We start from the raw sequence: 17,860 nt of genomic DNA on the forward strand, positions 1-17,860 counted from the left end.
ACAATGCAGAGGATTAATCCCTTAGGTTCCACAGCGAGTATAACAAGCATGCTTTACAGCATATACAGAATGATTTTACTGTTGTGGGTTTAGTAACACTTTAACTCGCTTTCTTTAGCACACATTCATATAGCTAGGAAACTAACCTTCTCAAACATATGTTCAAGTACATCCATGCCATGTTCATCTTTTAGGAAAATACCTTTTTATTTATTTTTGCATGTCTACTTTATGCTGAAGTTTGGTGAAAAAATAATTTTGCTCTTATAGCTGCAGTCACATCACTTTTCTTTAATGAAGTATTCACCATCCTGTTTGGCAGCTTGATACTGTAGAAATCTTCTGTGCAGCTTGTATCCTGCTGAACGTCTGATTCTGATGGAGATAAAGCATGTCTAAATCCAAAAACAAAACATTTAATATGTTACAGTTTAGTAATACTTAAATATGGCAGCCGCATTAATTTTTTTAGGCTTTTCTTTACCTTTATTTTGGCCTGTTGATCTTGTTAGTAAGTCTGTTATTTTTAAGACTCGTTTAACAGGCCAAGGTGTTCAGCAAAGGTGGCAGTTAGCCGGTTGAGAGAAAACATTAACACTGACAGGGTTGCCTTCAGCATTCAGCTTTTATTACTGTTGTTAAAACCTTTATTGCTTTTTTTAATTGGCTTACAAAGTGTTAGATGTAGTTATGCTTTTGGGCTTGTTTACGCTTGCAGTTGGAGGGCAGTAAAAACTGGCATTTGAGCCACATTTGTACTGTGCTTTAACGTTCTCACCACCTGTCAAACTCCTCTGGGAAAAAATTGTCCACTATAGATTGCTTTTCAGTGGAACAGCCAGCTCTGCTGGTAGTGCAAACCTAGACTAAATATGTTAGTCCCTTATGTAAAGTCCATCTAAATCCGCTAGTTCATCGAACACTATCCTCTCCACAGATTGACAATATTATCCTCCAAGGGTGGCTACTTTTCTGACCATGCTTCTCCATACATACAGAGGAGGAGGAGTTGTAGCAACCTTAAAACGAAATTGTGTTACTGGCAAGATCACCAGGTAAAATTAAGGTGGAAAAAATAAAAGAAAAACTAATGCAGCCGCCACATCTAAGTCCTGACAATCTGCAATATATTCTTTTTTTCTTTTTTTTTTTTTTTTCTTTTTTTGTCTAATTATGCCTTAATAGTTAGGAGTATTTTGTGAGCTGCAGTGAAACAGAGCCAACCACAGCCTGCCCTCCTGCTACTGATAAAAGCACACAATCTGTGAATGGGGAGAAAAGCTTGTTGTATATTAGAATTAACAAATTGTGTTACATGCCATATAATCAATGCACAGGCTTTTGTCAATGGAGCGGGTGGGACGGGCCACTCTTTCGCTACAGCATATAGAAGACTCTGAGCTATTAACCCCCTCAGTGCCTTAAGTTCAGAAACAGGAAGAGGACATGTCATCACTGTACAGAAGATTTCTACAGGAACCAGCTGCCTGACAAATATGAGGTATAATTCATCGCAGGTAAGTGATGCTATCAAAGCTATAGGAGAAAAAATATATTTTGACTAAACTTCAGCTTTAAAGTGGTTGTAAACCTCTGAAATATAAAATTAACAAAGCATTTCCTTCTATTGTGTGTACTTGCCCTTTTCCAAAGCACCTAGTGTCTCCTCTTTCATTCCTCCATCTGCATGAGTTACTTCTCACAGGCTGTGCTCATACAATACAGTCACAGGAGATGGCCCACCCCCTCTCCAGCACACAGCAGGTGATTGACAGCATCATTTGTGTATATTTCCCTATGAGACTGTGTTGTGGGGAGTGTATCTATTCCATCCACTCAGGTCTAAGATTACACTCGGCTCTGTGAAGTCTGATAACAGATCCCTGCCCTGTAGATAAAAAAATGTGCTGTGTAAATGAGTGCTTTAGAAGGCTAAACATGAGAGAGGGCTGCAGATAAATAGGTACAACGTATATAGGAGGCTTTGTTTCATTTTTGTGTATTACCTGAGGCTAGTCACTTCAGTAGGTACAGTCAGGTCCATAAATATTGGGACATCGACACAATTCTAACATTTTTGGCTCTATACACCACCACAATGGATTTGAAATGAAACGAACAAGATGTGCTTTAACTGCAGACTGTCAGCTTTAATTTGAGGGTATTTACATCCAATCAGGTGAACGGTGTAGGAAGTACAACAGTTTGCATATGTGCCTCCCACTTATTAAGGAACCAAAAGTAATGGGACAGAATAATAATCATAAATCAAACTTTCACTTTTTAATACTTGGTTGCAAATCCTTTGCAGTCAATTACAGCCTGAAGTCTGGAATGCATAGACATCACTAGACGCTTTGTTTCATCCCTGGTGATGCTCTGCCAGGCCTCTACTGCAACTGTCTTCAGTTCCTGCTTGTTCTTGGGGCATTTTCCCTTCAGTTTTGTCTTCAGCAAGTGAAATGCATGCTCAATCGGATTCAGGTCAGGTGATTGACTTGGCCATTGCATAATATTCCACTTCTTTCCCTTAAAAAACTCTTTGGTTGCTTTTGCAGTATGTTTTGGGTCATTGTCCATCTGCACTGTGAAGCGGCGTCCAATGAGTTCTGAAGCATTTGGCTGAATATGAGCAGATAAAATTGCCCGAAACACTTCAGAATTCATCCTGCTGCTTTTGTCAGCAGTCACATCATCAATAAATACAAGAGAACCAGTTCCATTGGCAGCCATACATGCCCACGCCATGACACTACCACCACCATGCTTCACTGATGAGGTGGTATGCTTAGGATCATGAGCAGTTCCTTTCCTTCTCCATACTCTTCTCTTCCCATCACTCTGGTACAAGTTGATCTTGGTCTCATCTGTCCATAGGATGTTGTTCCAGAACTTTGAAGGCTTTTTTAGATGTCGTTTGGCAAACTCTAATCTGGCCTTCCTGTTTTTGAGGCTCACCAATGGTTTACATCTTGTGGTGAACCTTCTGTATTCACTCTGGTGAAGTCTTCTCTTGATTATTGACTTTGACACACATACACCTACCTCCTGGAGAGTGTTCTTGATCTGGCCAACTGTTGTGAAGGGTGTTTTCTTCACCAGGGAAAGAATTCTTCGGTCATCCACCACAGTTGTTTTCCGTGGTCTTCCGGGTCTTTTGGTGTTGCTGAGCTCACCGATGCGTTCCTTCTTTTTAAGAATGTTCCAAACAGTTGTTTTGGCCACGCCTAATGTTTTTGCTATCTCTGATGGGTTTGTTTTGTTTTTTCAGCCTAATGATGGCTTGCTTCACTGATAGTGACAGCTCTTTGGATCTCATCTTGAGAGTTGACAGCAACAGATTCCAAATGCAAATAGCACACTTGAAATGAACTCTGGACCTTTTATCTGCTCATTGTAATTGGGATAGTGAGGAAATAACACACACCTGGCCATGGAACGGCTGAGAAGCATATTGTCCCATTACTTTTGGTCCCTTAATAAGTGGGAGGCACATATGCAAACTGTTGTAATTCCTACACCGTTCACCTGATTTGGATGTAAATACCCTCAAATTAAAGCTGACAGTCTGCAGTTAAAGCACATATTGTTCATTTCATTTCAAATCCATTGTGGTGGTGTATAGAGCCAAAAATGTTAGAATTGTGTTGATGTCCCAATATTTATGGACCTGACTGTATACGCAAGTGTTTACAACCACTTTAAACAAAAAGGCAAAAATAGTGCGTCTTTCATGTATTTGGTTCCATTTTTGTTTTGTTGTCATATTTTTTTTTCCATTTTTGTTCAGTTTTATTTTATTTCATTCATTACATTCTGCTAGGCAAACGAACTGCAGAAGCAGTTGAAGGAGCGTAATGAAACGTTTTCTACCCTAGAGAGCAATTTACAATCATTGCTTCAAACCAAAGAAACCAGTGAAATGGAAATGGAGAATTTGGTAAGGTTGCTGTTTATACACTGTTACATTGGATAGAGTTTAGGATTTAGCTTTGTGAAATGCTGATATACATCAGGTAATACAAGTATTGAACACGTCACCATTTTTCTCAGTAAACAGATTTCTAAAGGTGCTATTGACATGAAATTTTCACCACATGTCTTCAACAACCCATGCAATCCATACATACAAAGAAACCAAATCAAATAAGTTCAGAAATTAACCACCTCCCGCCCGCCATATAGTCCAATGACAGGCGCAAGATGGTTCTCTCGTTCTGGGAGGACATCATATGACGTCCTCTCATTCTCACCGCGCATGCGCTGCTCAGGGAGCGTGTGGCGATCGGCGGTGCACTGTGTCCCTCGGACACAGCGGATCACCGATCTACAGAAAGAGCCGAAGATGTCGGCTCGGTCATGTGATTAGCTGTGTCCAATCACAGCTGATCACATGTAAACAGGGAAATGCCGGTTATCGGCATTTCTCTCCTCACGAGCTCTCACGCTGACAGCTCAAGAGGAGAGGAGAGCTGGTAATCGGCATTCCGCGGAGAAGACATGTACACTTATCAGGGCACTGATGATCAGTGTGCCCTGATGATCAGTGTGGCCCCAGAAGTTCCACCTGTCAGTGTCCATCAGTGTCAGCTGTCAGTGCTGAACAGTGCCACATCAGTGCCACATATCAGTGCCTACCAGTGCACATCAATGCCACATATCAGTGCCCATCTGAGCTGCCAGTCAGTGCTGCCTATCAGTGCTGCCAGTCAGTGCCAACTATCAGTGCCGCCTATCAATGCCATATATCAGTGCTGCTTTTCAGTGCCCATCAGTGTTGCCTGTCAATGCCCATCAGTGCCACCTACCAGTGCCTCCTCATCAGTACCATCTATCAGTGCAGCCTATCAGTGCCCATCACTGCAGCCTCATTAGCGCATATCGGTGAAGGAGAAAAATCACTTATTTACAAAATTTTACAACAAAAACTAAGAAAAAACTTTTTTTTTTTCAAAATTTTTAGCGGTTTTTGGTTTGTTTAAGAAAAAATAAAAAACCCAGAGGTGATTAAATACCACCAAAAGAAAGCTCTGTCACAAAAAAATGATAAAAATTTCATATGGGTACAGTGTTGCAAGACCGTGCAATTGATATTCAAAGTGTGACAGTGCTGAAAGCTGGAAATTGGCCTGGGCAGGAAGCGGGTATAAGTGCCCTGTAGGCAAGCGGTTAAGATATGTGTAGTAAAATGGAATGACACAGGGAAAAAGTATTGAACACTCTAACTGAAATGTATGTAATACATTGTACAAAATCCTTAGTTGGTAATGACAGCTTCAAGACTCCACCTGTATGGAGAAACTAGTCGCATGCATTGCTCAGGTGTGATTTTGGCCCATTCTTCCACACAAACACTCCTCAGGTCTTGAAGGTTCCGTGGGTCTCTTCTATGAACTCTGATCTTTAGTTCTTTCCATAGATTTTCTATTGGATTCAGTCAGGTGATTGACTGGGCCATTCTAGCAGCTTTATTTTCTTTCTTTGAAACCAATTGAGTGTTTCCTTGGCTTTGTGTTAGGGATCATTGGCTTGCTGAAATGTCCTCCCTCGTTTCATCTTCATATCCTGGTAGATGGCAGCAGATTTTTATCAAGAAAGTCTTGGTACATTTTTCGATTCATCCTTCCTTCAACGACATGACGTTTTCCAGCACCGTATGCTGAAAAACAGCCCCACACCATGATGTTCCCATCTCCAAACTTCACTGTTAGTATGGTGTTTTTGGGGTGATGTTCAGTGCCATTTGGCCTCCAAACATGGTGTGTATTAGGGCATCCAAAGAGTTCAATTTTGGTCTCATCTGACCAGACTATATTCTCCCAGTATTTCACAGGCTTGTCTAAATGTTGTGCAGCAAACTTTACACAAACTTCCAACATGCTTTTTTCTTCAGCAGTGGAATCTTGCATGGTGAGTATGCATACAGACCATGGCTGTTGAGTGCATTACTTATTGTCTTCTTTGAAACAATTGTACCTGCTAATTCCAGGTCTTTCTGAAGCTCTCCACAAGTGGTCCTTGGTTCTTGGACAACTCTTCTGATCATTCTTTTCACTCCTCTGTCATAAATCTTGTGAGGAGCATCTGGTCATGGCTGGTTTATGGTGAAATGATGTTCTTGCCACTTCAGGATTATGGCTCCAACATTGCTCACTGGAATAGTCAGGAGTTTAGAAATCTTTCTGTAACTAATGCTTCAATATGTTTGACAACAATAGGGTTGCAAAGGTCCTTAGAGGGCACTTTGCTTTTACCCATTGTGAGATGTTTCTTCTGACACCTTGGTAATGAGATACCTTTTTATAGGCCATCAGTTGAGACTGAACCAGCTGATATTATTTTGCACTGACAAGGGGCAGGATTGCTTTCTAATTACTGATAGATTTCAGCTGGTGTCTTGGCTTTCCATGCCTTTTTGCACCTCCCTTTCTTCTTGAGTTCAATACATTTTCCCTGTGTCATTCCATTTTATTACGCATAACTTAATTTCTGAACTTATTTGTTTTGGTTTCTTTGTATGTATGGATTGAATTGGTTGTTACCGACGTGATGAAAATTTCATGTCAATAGCATCTTTAGAAATATGTTTACTGGGGAAAATGGTGACTTGTTCAATACTTATTTTACCCGTTGTAACGTTCTCCATTTGCACGAATCAAATGTGTGTTTCTTTAAATTGATATACGCATATTTACATGTATTAATCAACTGTTTTTCTTCTAGAAAAAATTATTGAATTCCTCAACCGAAGACACCAAGGTTTTCCAAAAAGTTATGCAAGGTGAGGAAGGGAAAAATAGCTTTGACCAGTAGCAGGAAAATTTTTACCTACCCTTGGCTAAATTGGCACGAAGATCTCCTTGTTATAGTTGTGTCCTAATGGGATTTGTTGGGTCTTCTACTCACCTTTTGCACGTTGTTGCACCTCCTGTAGCATTCTTTATGAAATAAACAGGCACTGCAGGTTGACTATAATATTGACTATACCTTTCTATTCTCTGAGGTGTAAAGAATTGTGCCGCCACAACCTATGGTTAGGTGGTAGTGCAATAAAAGTTGCCAGGATGTCTCTGGCCTGGATGTCGCATTTATGGCTTCCTTCATACATGCAGTAGAAAAGTGGGCATAGACATCCAAAGACAGGAACTGTTATTGGAAGGATTGGCAGGTGGAAATAAGGAGGAAAAAAACATAAAATGGGGGGAAATGCAGGCAGCACATCTAAGGCTAGGTTCACACTGTGTGGAACTGCGTGTAATTGCATGCTTTTCCACACCTGTGTCAAAAATGCTCTGCTGCTGGCAGACGCGTGGGGTGCCATTAACTCATAATGGCACCCCACACACTGAAAACCACAGCACAGTTTTCTGTGCTAAGAACTGCACAACATTTTGCAGTTTCCCTCCGGTTGTGATTTTGAAAAAGGTGCAGGGACCTTTCCTTTGCATTTTCTGTAGGTACAGCAGTCCATTCAAATGAATAGGCTGCTGTGCCTGCACAAATGCAGCCACTGGGAAACCGGAATAGTGTGAATCTAGTCTAAGGGAAAGGTAAGCTGCACTAAGTTACATTTTAGTTTTTGGGTTTATTTCATTTTCATTGTTCTTTTCCTGACCCATTTTTACCTGTGAAACTTTAAGCCAGGCGTTCTTAATCAGAGTTCAATGGAACCTTAGGGTTCCCTGAGCTGTGTCTCATTGACCTTTCATTTGATGGTTCCTGTATGGTTCCAGAACCTGCACCCCTTGACAAAGCCAGCAGCCACCAGTTATCTTATAAGCCATCTGTAAGAATGGTGTTCTGGCTACCACTGTAAGGGTTGCATTCTTCCTGCTGACTATCAATACAAGGGGCATTTTTACTATGGCCTACTGATAACTGGGGTTCCCTAAGGCAAGGGTTAAAATTTCAAGTCCAGACCTACTAGCCGGTCACATAACTTACTCTCCATCAGTTGCCCCACCCAACCTTGCCCAGGTCTGCCCCCAACCCCAACCACGCCCCCTTAAAGCTTACGAAATTAAAATTTTCTTTAGAATAAAGAGTCCAAAATATAAAACTGTACATAGTAATGTATATCCCAGCTCCCCTGTACTCCATTATAGTGATATGACATGTATACAGTATGTATATCCCAGCTCCCCTGTACTCCATTATAGTGATGTGACATGTATACAGTAGGTATATCCCAGCTCCCCTGTACTCCATTATAGCGATATGACATGTATACAGTAATGTATATCCCAGCTCCCCTGTACTCCATTATAGTGATATGACATGTATACAGTAATCATTACTGTATACATGTCATCACTATAATGGAGTACAGGAGAGCTGGGATATACATTACTGTATACATGTTATATCACTATAATGGAGTACAGGGGAGCTGGGATATACATTACTGAGTAATGTATATCCCAGCTCCCCTGTACTGCACTATAGTGATATGACATGTTGTATACAGTACTTACTCCTAGTCCCTCCGAGTCCCCCACAGCGGTGGAGAGGTTGTCTCCTCTCAGCAGAGCCAAAGAAGCCGGAAACCAGAAGTTGTAACCCGGAACTTGGCTTCACAATGAGGCTTGGAGTGCAGTCGCTCCATGCTTCATCTGTGCTCGCCACAGAGGAATTTCTCCTCGCATTTTGTGAACGGTCGAGCAGCTTTTTCAAGCCCTGCCCTAAGGGTTAACCTGAACATTTTTTGGGGGGTTCCTCTGGGTAAAAAAGGTTAAGAAACACTGTTTTAAGCAATTGCTTTGCATGCAGAAAACCTTGTTGTACATATTTAGACAAAGAATGAAATGTAAATTAAATGCTGTTTTAATAGTGGTGCATTATTAAACAGGACAGAGTTATTTAGCAAGCATTAGCAAAAAAGTTAGAAAGTAGTAAAAATATAAAGTAACTTTAATAAATCTGTCATTAAAGGTACATCGGCACAGGTTCAGAAGGTAAAGTGTATGTAGGGCAAAATACAAAAATGGTGCAGTACATCTCTGTGATACATGTACATTTCTCCATGTTTTATCCATTTAAAGACCCCACGTTGCTGGAAATACCTGTTCATTTGCTAGAAATTAAAGCCTTGGTACAGTTAAAAGCAAAAACAGAAAAATCAGCACTTATAGCCAGTAGGATGTATCCCTTGTTCTGATTCCTTTTCTTTTAGTACAGCCCAACAATTAAAAAAAAAAAGTTGGGACGCTGTGCAAATTCCACATAAAAACAGTATGCAATGATTTGCAAATCTCATAAACTCATATTTTATTCACAATAAAAAAGAAACTTGGAGAATATACCATTTTATGAAAAAACTAAGGTAATTTTGAAATTGATGTCAGCAACACGTCTCAAAAAAGTTGGAACAGGGCACCAAAAAGCTGGAAAAGGAAGTGATACTGACAAGGAAGAGCTGGAAGAACATTTTGTGACTAATTAGGTTAATTAGCATCAGGTTAGTAACATGACGGAGTATAAAAAAGAGAGCATCTTAAAAAGTTAGTGTGTCTCATAAAACCTCATTTGTAAAAACCTGTGTCTAAAATTTGTCAGTTTCAGAATCATGATCTTCCACATAAAATTGCAAAGTCTTTAAATATACCAACATCTATGGTACATAATATAAAAAAAAATCTGAGAATGTGGAGAAATCTCTTTGCTGAAATGCAATATTGATGTACTGCATTAAAAACAGGAATGATTCTGTGATGGACATCCTGCATGGGCTCAGGATTAATCCCAAAAATCACTGTCTGAACACAGTTCGCTGTGACATCCAAAAATGCAAGTTAAACTCTATCATGCAGAGAAGCAGCCATATGTGAACTTTATCCAGAAACACCGCTGTCTTCTCTAGGCCAAAGCTCATTTAAAATTATCTGTTGCAAAGTAAAAACTGTTTTGTGGTCAGACGAATCGAAATTTTAAATTTTTGGCAACCATGGACTCTGCGTCTTCCGGACTAAAGAGGAGAATGACCTTCCGGCTTGTTATCAGCACTTAGATCAAAAGCCTGCACCCCCCCCCATACATCATCTGATGGTATGGGAGTACATCACTGTGTATAGAATGGGCAGCCTGCACATCTGGAAAGGCACCATCAATGCTAAAAGATATATCCAGGTTTTAGAGTAGCTTATGCCCCCATACAGACTATGTCTTTTGCAGGGAATCCTCAATGCTAAACCTCATACTGCATCTATGTCAACAGCAAGACTTTGTAGTAGAAGTGTCCGGGTGCTTAAAGTGGTTGTAAACCGCTGACCTGAAATATTAACAAAGCATATCCCTTTATAGTGTGCACTTGTCTCAATTAAGATCACTGTCATTTCTGTCTGCTGCTTTGTTCCTCTGCTATCAGCATAAATCACTTCTGGCAAGTTTTTCTGACACCAAGACAAAATTGGTTATAGGGGTGGGTCCTCCAGCAGATTGACAGCCTTAGCTCTGTTCCTGTGAGCAGAGTGAATGAGGGGTGTGTCCTTTCCCTCCAATCAGCTTTCAGAGCTCTCCTCACCCAGCTCTGCAGAGTGTGATTTCAACTCTCCACCTTTTTTTTCTGAACTCTCAGGCAAGCTTTAGAAATTCAGCACTTTGAACAGATGTAGAGAATAGAGGACCGCAAATAAACAGGTACAAATTATATAGGAGGATTTGTTTCATCTCTGTGTATCACCTGAGGTCAGTTGCTTCACTGGATATATGTAAGGTTTTATTACCACTTTAACTGGCCTGCCTGCAGTCCAGACTTTTCACTAGTTAACAATATTTGACACATCTTGAAACAAACAATACAAAGACCCTGGACTGTTGAGCAGTTAGAATCCTGTATGATACAAGAATAGGACATTCCTCTGTCAAAACTCCAGCAACTGGTCTCCTAAGTGCCCAGACATATACAGAGTGTTGTTAAAAGACAGGATGCTACTCACAACTTTTTTTGAGACTTGTTGCTGCGATCAATTTCATAATTATACTAGAGAATAAAATAGTGTCAGTTCCTATTTTTTATGTTGCACAATATTACAGCCAAACGCAATAAATTACCCAAATTTTTTGTAAATTATAAAAGACGAGGTTGCAGCGAGCTAATAGATACCCAACATGCCAAACCTTAAATTTGTGTGCACCTATGAAATGGCGACAAACTTCAGTACTTTATATTTTCTATAGGTAACGCTTCAAAAGCTCCTATACAGGTGAAACTCAAAAAATTAGAATATCGTGCAAAAGTTCATTTATTTCAGTAATGCAACTTAAAAGGTGAAACTAATACATGAGATAGACTCATTACATGCAAAGCAAGATAGTTCAAGGTGTGATTTGTCATAATTGTGATGATTATGGCTTACAGCTCATGAAAACCCCAAATCCACAATCTCAGAAAATTAGAATATGGTGAAAAGGTGCAATATTCTAGGCTCAAACGTTTTGCACACCTGTGGGACACCATTTCGCACAACCAGACCACACTATGGAAGACCTCAATATTTTAGTTCTTAAAGGAAATTTAAAAACTATTCAGGAAAGGAAAACTTTTGAACTAAGAATGATAATTCTGTTTGATACAAGAGATAACGGCCTTAATTTGGACATGGGATTCCTCACTCATTAGCAAACCGTTTTACGACCCCCCTCTGTGAGTGTTGAACCCCCCCCCCCCAGTCTTTGCTTTTGCTATGTCTTCTCTCTAGTCTACATCGTGGTCCAAATTTTTATGCAAATTATATTTTTCTCATTTACCTAAATAATTGATGTAAATAACAGACAGCATAATTCTCATGTTATCAACTATTAAGAGTACAATTCAAATTTTATTGAACAAACCTCCTAATAACAGTATTTTTTTTAAACATAAAACACTTACAGTGACTGTTCCAAATTATTACGCACAGTAAGTTTCAAAACACTTTATAGGTTGTAAAGAACTGAAAATTGTCATTTGTTGTCTTTGCAGCATATTTACTAAAATCAAAAGCTATTTCAATCAAACTTTTAACAACATTTTAACTTTTTAAACATTTTAACAGGTCACGTTACATTGTAACATAGGACCCCTTATTTGATAGCAGCTTCACAAGTCTTGCATCCATTGAACTTGTGAGTTTTTGGACAGTTTCTGCTTGAATTTGTTTGCAAGATGTCAGAATAGCCTCCCAGAGCTGCTGTTTGGATGTAAACTGCCTCCCACCCTCATAGATCTTTTGCTTGAGGATGCTCCAAAGGTTCTCAATAGGATTGAGGGTCAGGGGAGGATAGAGGCCACACCATGACTTTCTCTCCTTTTATCACCATAACAGCCATTGATGCAGATGTATTCTTTGCAGCATGAGATGGTGCATTGTCATGCGTGAAGATGATTTTATTATGGAAAGCATAGTTCTTCCTTCTGTACCAGGGAAGAAAGTGGTCAGTCATAAACTCCACATACTTTGCAGAGGTCATCTTTACACCTTCGGGGGCTTTAAAGGGGCCAACCCGCTCTGTTCCCATGATTCCGGCCCAAAACATGACTCCACCACCACCTTGCTGACGTCGCAGCCTTCTTGGAACAGGGTGGCTGTCCACCAACCATCCACTACTCTATCCATCTGGACCATCCAGGGTTGCACAGCACTCATCAGTGAACAGGACTGTTTGAAAATTAGTCTTCATGTATTTTTCTGCCCAATGCAGCTGTTTCTGTTTGTGAGCATTGGTTAGTGGTGGCCGAATAAAAGGTTTATGCACAGTTGCAAGACTCTGGAGGACTCTATCCTTGATGTCCATGGGACTCCAGAGGCACCAGCAGCTTCAAATATCTGTTTGCTGCTATGTAATGGTATTTTAGCAGCTGCTCTCATGATCAGATGCATGGATCTGGCAGAAATCTTCCTCAATGTGCCTTTATCTGCACCAACCCGTCTGTGCTCTGAATCAGCCACAAATCTCTTAATAGTGCGATGATGATGCTTAAGTTTTCGTGAAATATCTAATGTTTTCATTCTTCGTCCAAGGCATTGAACTATTTCAATCTTTTCGGCAGCAGAGAGATCCTTTTTCTTCCCCATATTGCTTGAAAATGGTGCTCTGCTTAATAATGTGGAACACCCTCCTTTAGTAGTTTTTCCTTAAATTGGGCTCACCGGTCAATCTAATTATCACAGGTGTCCGAAATTGTTTTCAGTGATCAAAAGAGCCCTGACACACAATGCCATCCATGAGTTAAACTGAAAAACAAAATATTTCATCTTTGTGACACTTAAATAGAATTTACATAATAGTTTGGAACGCGGTGTAATCCTAGTCTTATGACCATTGCTGTGTACATTTGTTTGTGTGTGTTTCTTTCTGTTTTTTTTTTTTTCTCCCCCTTTCAACATCTCTTCTAACATTCTGCTAAAACTTTGTGAAATAGTACTGCCTGGACCTTGAAGAAGGGGACATACCCCGAAAGCTTGTCCTCAAAATTGTATCTTAGTGCAAATAAAATAAGTATCACGTCAGTACTCAATTGTTTCTGTCGAGTTTCACCTGTAAGTCATCAGTTTAGCGTTACAGAGGAGGTCTTGTGTATAGTTATTGCTCTCACTCTGGTATTTGCGACAATATGTAACATGTATTGTAATCAACGCTTTTTTACGCATAGGCGGCCCAACGTGTGCACTTACTTTTGTACGTGTCTATATGTGATGGCTGGGGGCCGCAAAATTGTTTTGGGGGGAATGTCAAAAAGACCCTGCATATCACTTCTGGGCTCCACTGGATGTATTGCAGCTTCCCAGCTGCTTCCGTCTGACAGGCAGGAGTTTGCTTGTCAGTTTTATATATAATGCCGGTGGCTGTAGCCACTGGTATGTGTATAAAACCCCATACGAGGTATGGACCTGGCAGCGAAAGGGTTAAACATTTGATATTTTTTCTATTTGCTGTTCTGAATAAAATGTGGGTTTATAATATTTGCAAATCATTGCATTCTTTTCTGTATATTTTACTCAGCGTCCCAACTTTTTTTGGAATTGGAGTTGTAGTACTCCTCCTCTGTTCTGCCCACCTTCACCCATACGCTTTAATATAGTTGCATAGATAGAGCAAGGGATAGAGATCTCATCCTGCACCTAAAGTCAAATCTTGTAGATAAGAAGCTTCCAAATAAAACTACCATGCAGGTTCCTTTAATTCACATGATTCAGCAGTGCTGCGTTCAGAGAACTGCTCCAAGCTTATTTTAGCAGAAATAGTGCCAATTGGTCCTCTTCGATGAATATCCTCCTGCTAGAACTGCAGGTAAAAATATCCTGCTACTTTACTTTGAGTCTCAGAGTGAAATGTATAACAATGAGTAAACAAAAGTACATGTCTGTACTTATTTTTATCTTTTAGAAACTGCGGTTAAACTAGATGAGAGAGAGAGGCAATGTGCAGAAATAACAAAGAAACTGGAGGAATTACAGCCCATTTGTGCTGGTGAGTGTGTGGAATCTGACATGTACATTCCTTTTGTTTGTTGTCTATATGTTGTATTTATAATATGGAAGCACTTTTAGGTTTTAAACCTGAGAGGTTCAAAGTGTTTTTTTCTTTGTGTTTTAGCTCTGGAGAAAAAAGTGAAAGAAGGTGAAGAGAAAGAAGAATCCTTACTGAAGGCCAAAACAAACCTTGAAAATCAAATCTCAGAAATGATCCAGTCCTCAGGAGACAGCTCTACTCAGCTTTCAAAGCTGAATGAAGAATTGCAGTCCAGGGAAAGGTGCTTTGATTTGCATGTTCCTTTTCAGAACAATAATGTAAAATATTAAGAGCATTTTCTTTCCTTAGGGCCCCTTTCAGACAGGCGTTCCGATCAGGTCTACCTATTAGTTTTTCAGGCAGACCTGATCGGAAGGTCCATGCATCACTAGGGACAGATGGGTGTAAACGGACTTGCGTACCTCCGGGTCCTATCAGGCCTGCTAAAAAAAATCCAAAAAGAACACTGTCCTTTTCGTTTTAGGTAGAGCAGATCAGAGGTAGCTGGGTGTGAACGCACAGTTTTAAAGGCTGTGGTGTAGATTGTTGCAGTTTTCTGAAGGAAGATTACTATAAATGGCTAATGATGAACCTTTCCAACCTACAAGTGCTTGTGGATTTTCCAGACTGCCTCATATAATTCCGATGCTTACACTGAGTGGTTTCTACTTGGAACATTTATCAGATTTTCATGAACTATAATCTCAGAACTCAGCAGTAGCTCCAACTGTTGAGGTCACAGCCTTGGTTACAAACTGTCACATAAAAAATACATGCACTGTCTGACTACTGAATGTAAACGTTACAATTTACTTAAGGTGGGTTGCTCACCATTAGAAAAGACAGAGGATCAGCATTTTCAGATGGTGGCTAGGAATGACCGTTTAATAGCGGCGGGTTCTTTTTATCTGCAGACCAGTCCAGTAAATGGTCCTTCTGTGAGAAATAACTGACAGTGAAGACTCTATGCTATATTGAGAAAACTAACATGCCAGCATAAGGATTCTTCTCTTAGAAAATGGACAGCTATTTTCAGTTGAGTCCAGTAAAATTTGAAAAATTAGGTGGCTGAAGATCCTTATTCTTGTGTTTTAAAGCTTTGTGTATTGAGCCTGTGTTTACCTTGACGATAAAACACGTATAAAAAGGATCCTAAAGGCTAAATCCACCTTTTACAGGAAATAAGCCTTTAAATAATTGAGGCATAAAAGTCCTCTTCTATCCATGTCAGTCATTTAAACATTGATAAAACCTCGAAAAATAAATTTGTGATAGTTCTCCTATAAAGCGTGACAAATCCTTCCTTTCCTCTACAGCCAAAGAAGCTGTCATCTCTGCCTCTGTTTCATCGGAAGTTTCCATAGTGGTTCACATATGACTGGTTATAAACCCAGACTTTCGATGTATTGACAGTTTGGTTGAGAGCACAAACAAATGTGGCAGTTATCATTCAAGGCATCTTTTTCGAAACTGTTAAATCAATGGGTTTAGTTTCAGATTAAGGGCTTATTCACACCATAAGTGCATTAAAACTGATGCACTGATTTCATTATCAGAGACATGAGTTTTACAACAGTTTTCATGCACGCTGAAATGAGTTTTATACACGTTGCAGATTCCTATGCAGAAAAATTTTCACTTGATACTAGTGTTGAGGTGTGAACAGGGCACCTAGAGAACAACTTATTTTGGTTGTGCCCTTGCAGAACGCATGCAGAAAAATTACGTCTTTGCACCATGGTGTGAATGAGTCCTAAAACTAAACTCTCCTGTTTTCAGCCAAGTAAGCTGCCGTCTTGGCCTCTGTTTGATCTTCAACTGCCATGGTGCTGCACATGAGATCAGTTATGACACCAGACATTTGATGGTTTGACAGTTTGGTTGAGAGCACAAGTAAATGTGACCATTACATTCCCGGTACATGCTGGGAATGTAACAGGTTTTTTAAACCATTAAATCAATGCATTTAATTCTGCTTTAAAGTGGAACTTTAGTCAGAAAATTAGGTTCTGCTAAATCACTTCAGCCTGGCCCCTTTTGCAAGTATAGCTATGAAAAACAATAAAAATAAGTGTATATATGGTTTAAAATCCAGTAATACACTGTCTCACCCTGCCCTGCAAATGCTCGGTTGCTCTCCATTTTTTAGGCACTGCTGAATCTGTAGAGGTCAATCTGCTGACAGCCTTAAAGTGGAATTTTAGTTAGAAAATTGTCTTGCTAGATCACTTCAGGCTGGTCCCTTTTGCAGGTATAGCCATGTATAACATTAAAGATTAGTGTCTATACCATTTAAAATCCAGTAATACATTGTCTTGCAATGATCTGCACATTCTCAGTTGCTCTCCATTTTTAAGCATTTTCAGGCACTGCTGAATCTGTAGAGGCCGATCTGCTGACATTCTAAAGATTAAAGTGGTACCAAGAGCTGATTCACACATGTGGGGTGTGGATTGAAGCTCAGGTTTCACAGCTAGTTGATACAGTAGTTGTTCACAGGTTCATGTCAGGTTTACATCAGGTTCAGGACAGGATTAGCTCTCAGGATTGTCCTGTTCACACATATGCGGTTTAGAAACAGTTCCCATTGAAGTCAATAGCCTGTAATCCGCACCTGAACCGAACCGCCCTGCTCAGAAATCGGACATTACTCTTCTTCAAACCACACCGAATCCACACTAGCAGTGCACCAGACATATGTGAACAGGCCCCATAGAAAGCAATGTTATTTAACATGTCATGCAGATTGGATGCAGTTCAAACCACATTCAATCTTTATATATGTGAACCGGCACTTAATCTACTGATTTAACAGTTTCAAAAAACAGTTACATTCCCAGTATGCCAGAAATGCTAAGTGTCACATTTGCTTGTGTTCCCAACCAAGCTGTCAAACCATCAAATGACTGGTCAGAACTGATCACGTGTGCAGCACAATGGCAGTTGCAGATCAAACAGATGGGCAGCTTCCTTGGCTGAAAAAGGTTGGAGGGTTTAATCCTGCATTAACTGCTGCTCGGGGCACTGGGCTTCAGCAAAATGGCAGCCTCCAGCAAGAAGAAACAGGAGCAATGCTGGAGGCAATTTACAGCACACACTCCATTTGGTAGCATATTTATTAATGTGGAATTTATGTTCCTTGCTAAAGTACATTATTTTTTATCACGTTATGGGTAAAGTTCCGCTTTAAGTAGTGCAAAGGTGTAGTAGTCTACTGCAGCTGACTGGATATACCAATGTTAAATTACCAAACGATTCATTTTAAATGGTTAATGTAGATAACTATAGTCTCTAAACAACTGGTCTTCATGTAGAAGTTAAATTGTGTTTGGTCTAAAACTTTGCGTTAAATATTTGTTTTCAATGTTGC

General features: G+C 39.9%; 1 protein-coding gene across 9 annotated transcripts in view; it reads left to right on the forward strand.

Annotated features, from left to right (window-relative positions):
- The window catches only part of CLIP1 (CAP-Gly domain containing linker protein 1), a 182,491-nt gene that overhangs the window by 86,634 nt on the left and 77,997 nt on the right, over window positions 1-17,860 (forward strand). For 8 of the 9 annotated variants that reach the window (XM_089662035.1, XM_089662028.1, XM_089662029.1 and 5 more), the window contains 4 exons: window positions 3,824-3,940; window positions 6,724-6,781; window positions 14,365-14,448; window positions 14,575-14,731. In XM_089662035.1, coding sequence (XP_089518161.1) covers window positions 3,824-3,940; window positions 6,724-6,781; window positions 14,365-14,448; window positions 14,575-14,731 — 416 coding nt within the window. The remainder of the gene's footprint in view (window positions 1-3,823; window positions 3,941-6,723; window positions 6,782-14,364; window positions 14,449-14,574; window positions 14,732-17,860) is intronic. The other variant, XM_089662033.1, reaches the window with a different exon arrangement.

This window comes from Staurois parvus, unplaced genomic scaffold (genome assembly GCF_062004578.1).
Source record: "Staurois parvus isolate SC_StPar_1 unplaced genomic scaffold, SC_StPar_1.0 ptg001418l, whole genome shotgun sequence".
NCBI classification, from domain to species: domain Eukaryota; kingdom Metazoa; phylum Chordata; class Amphibia; order Anura; family Ranidae; genus Staurois; species Staurois parvus.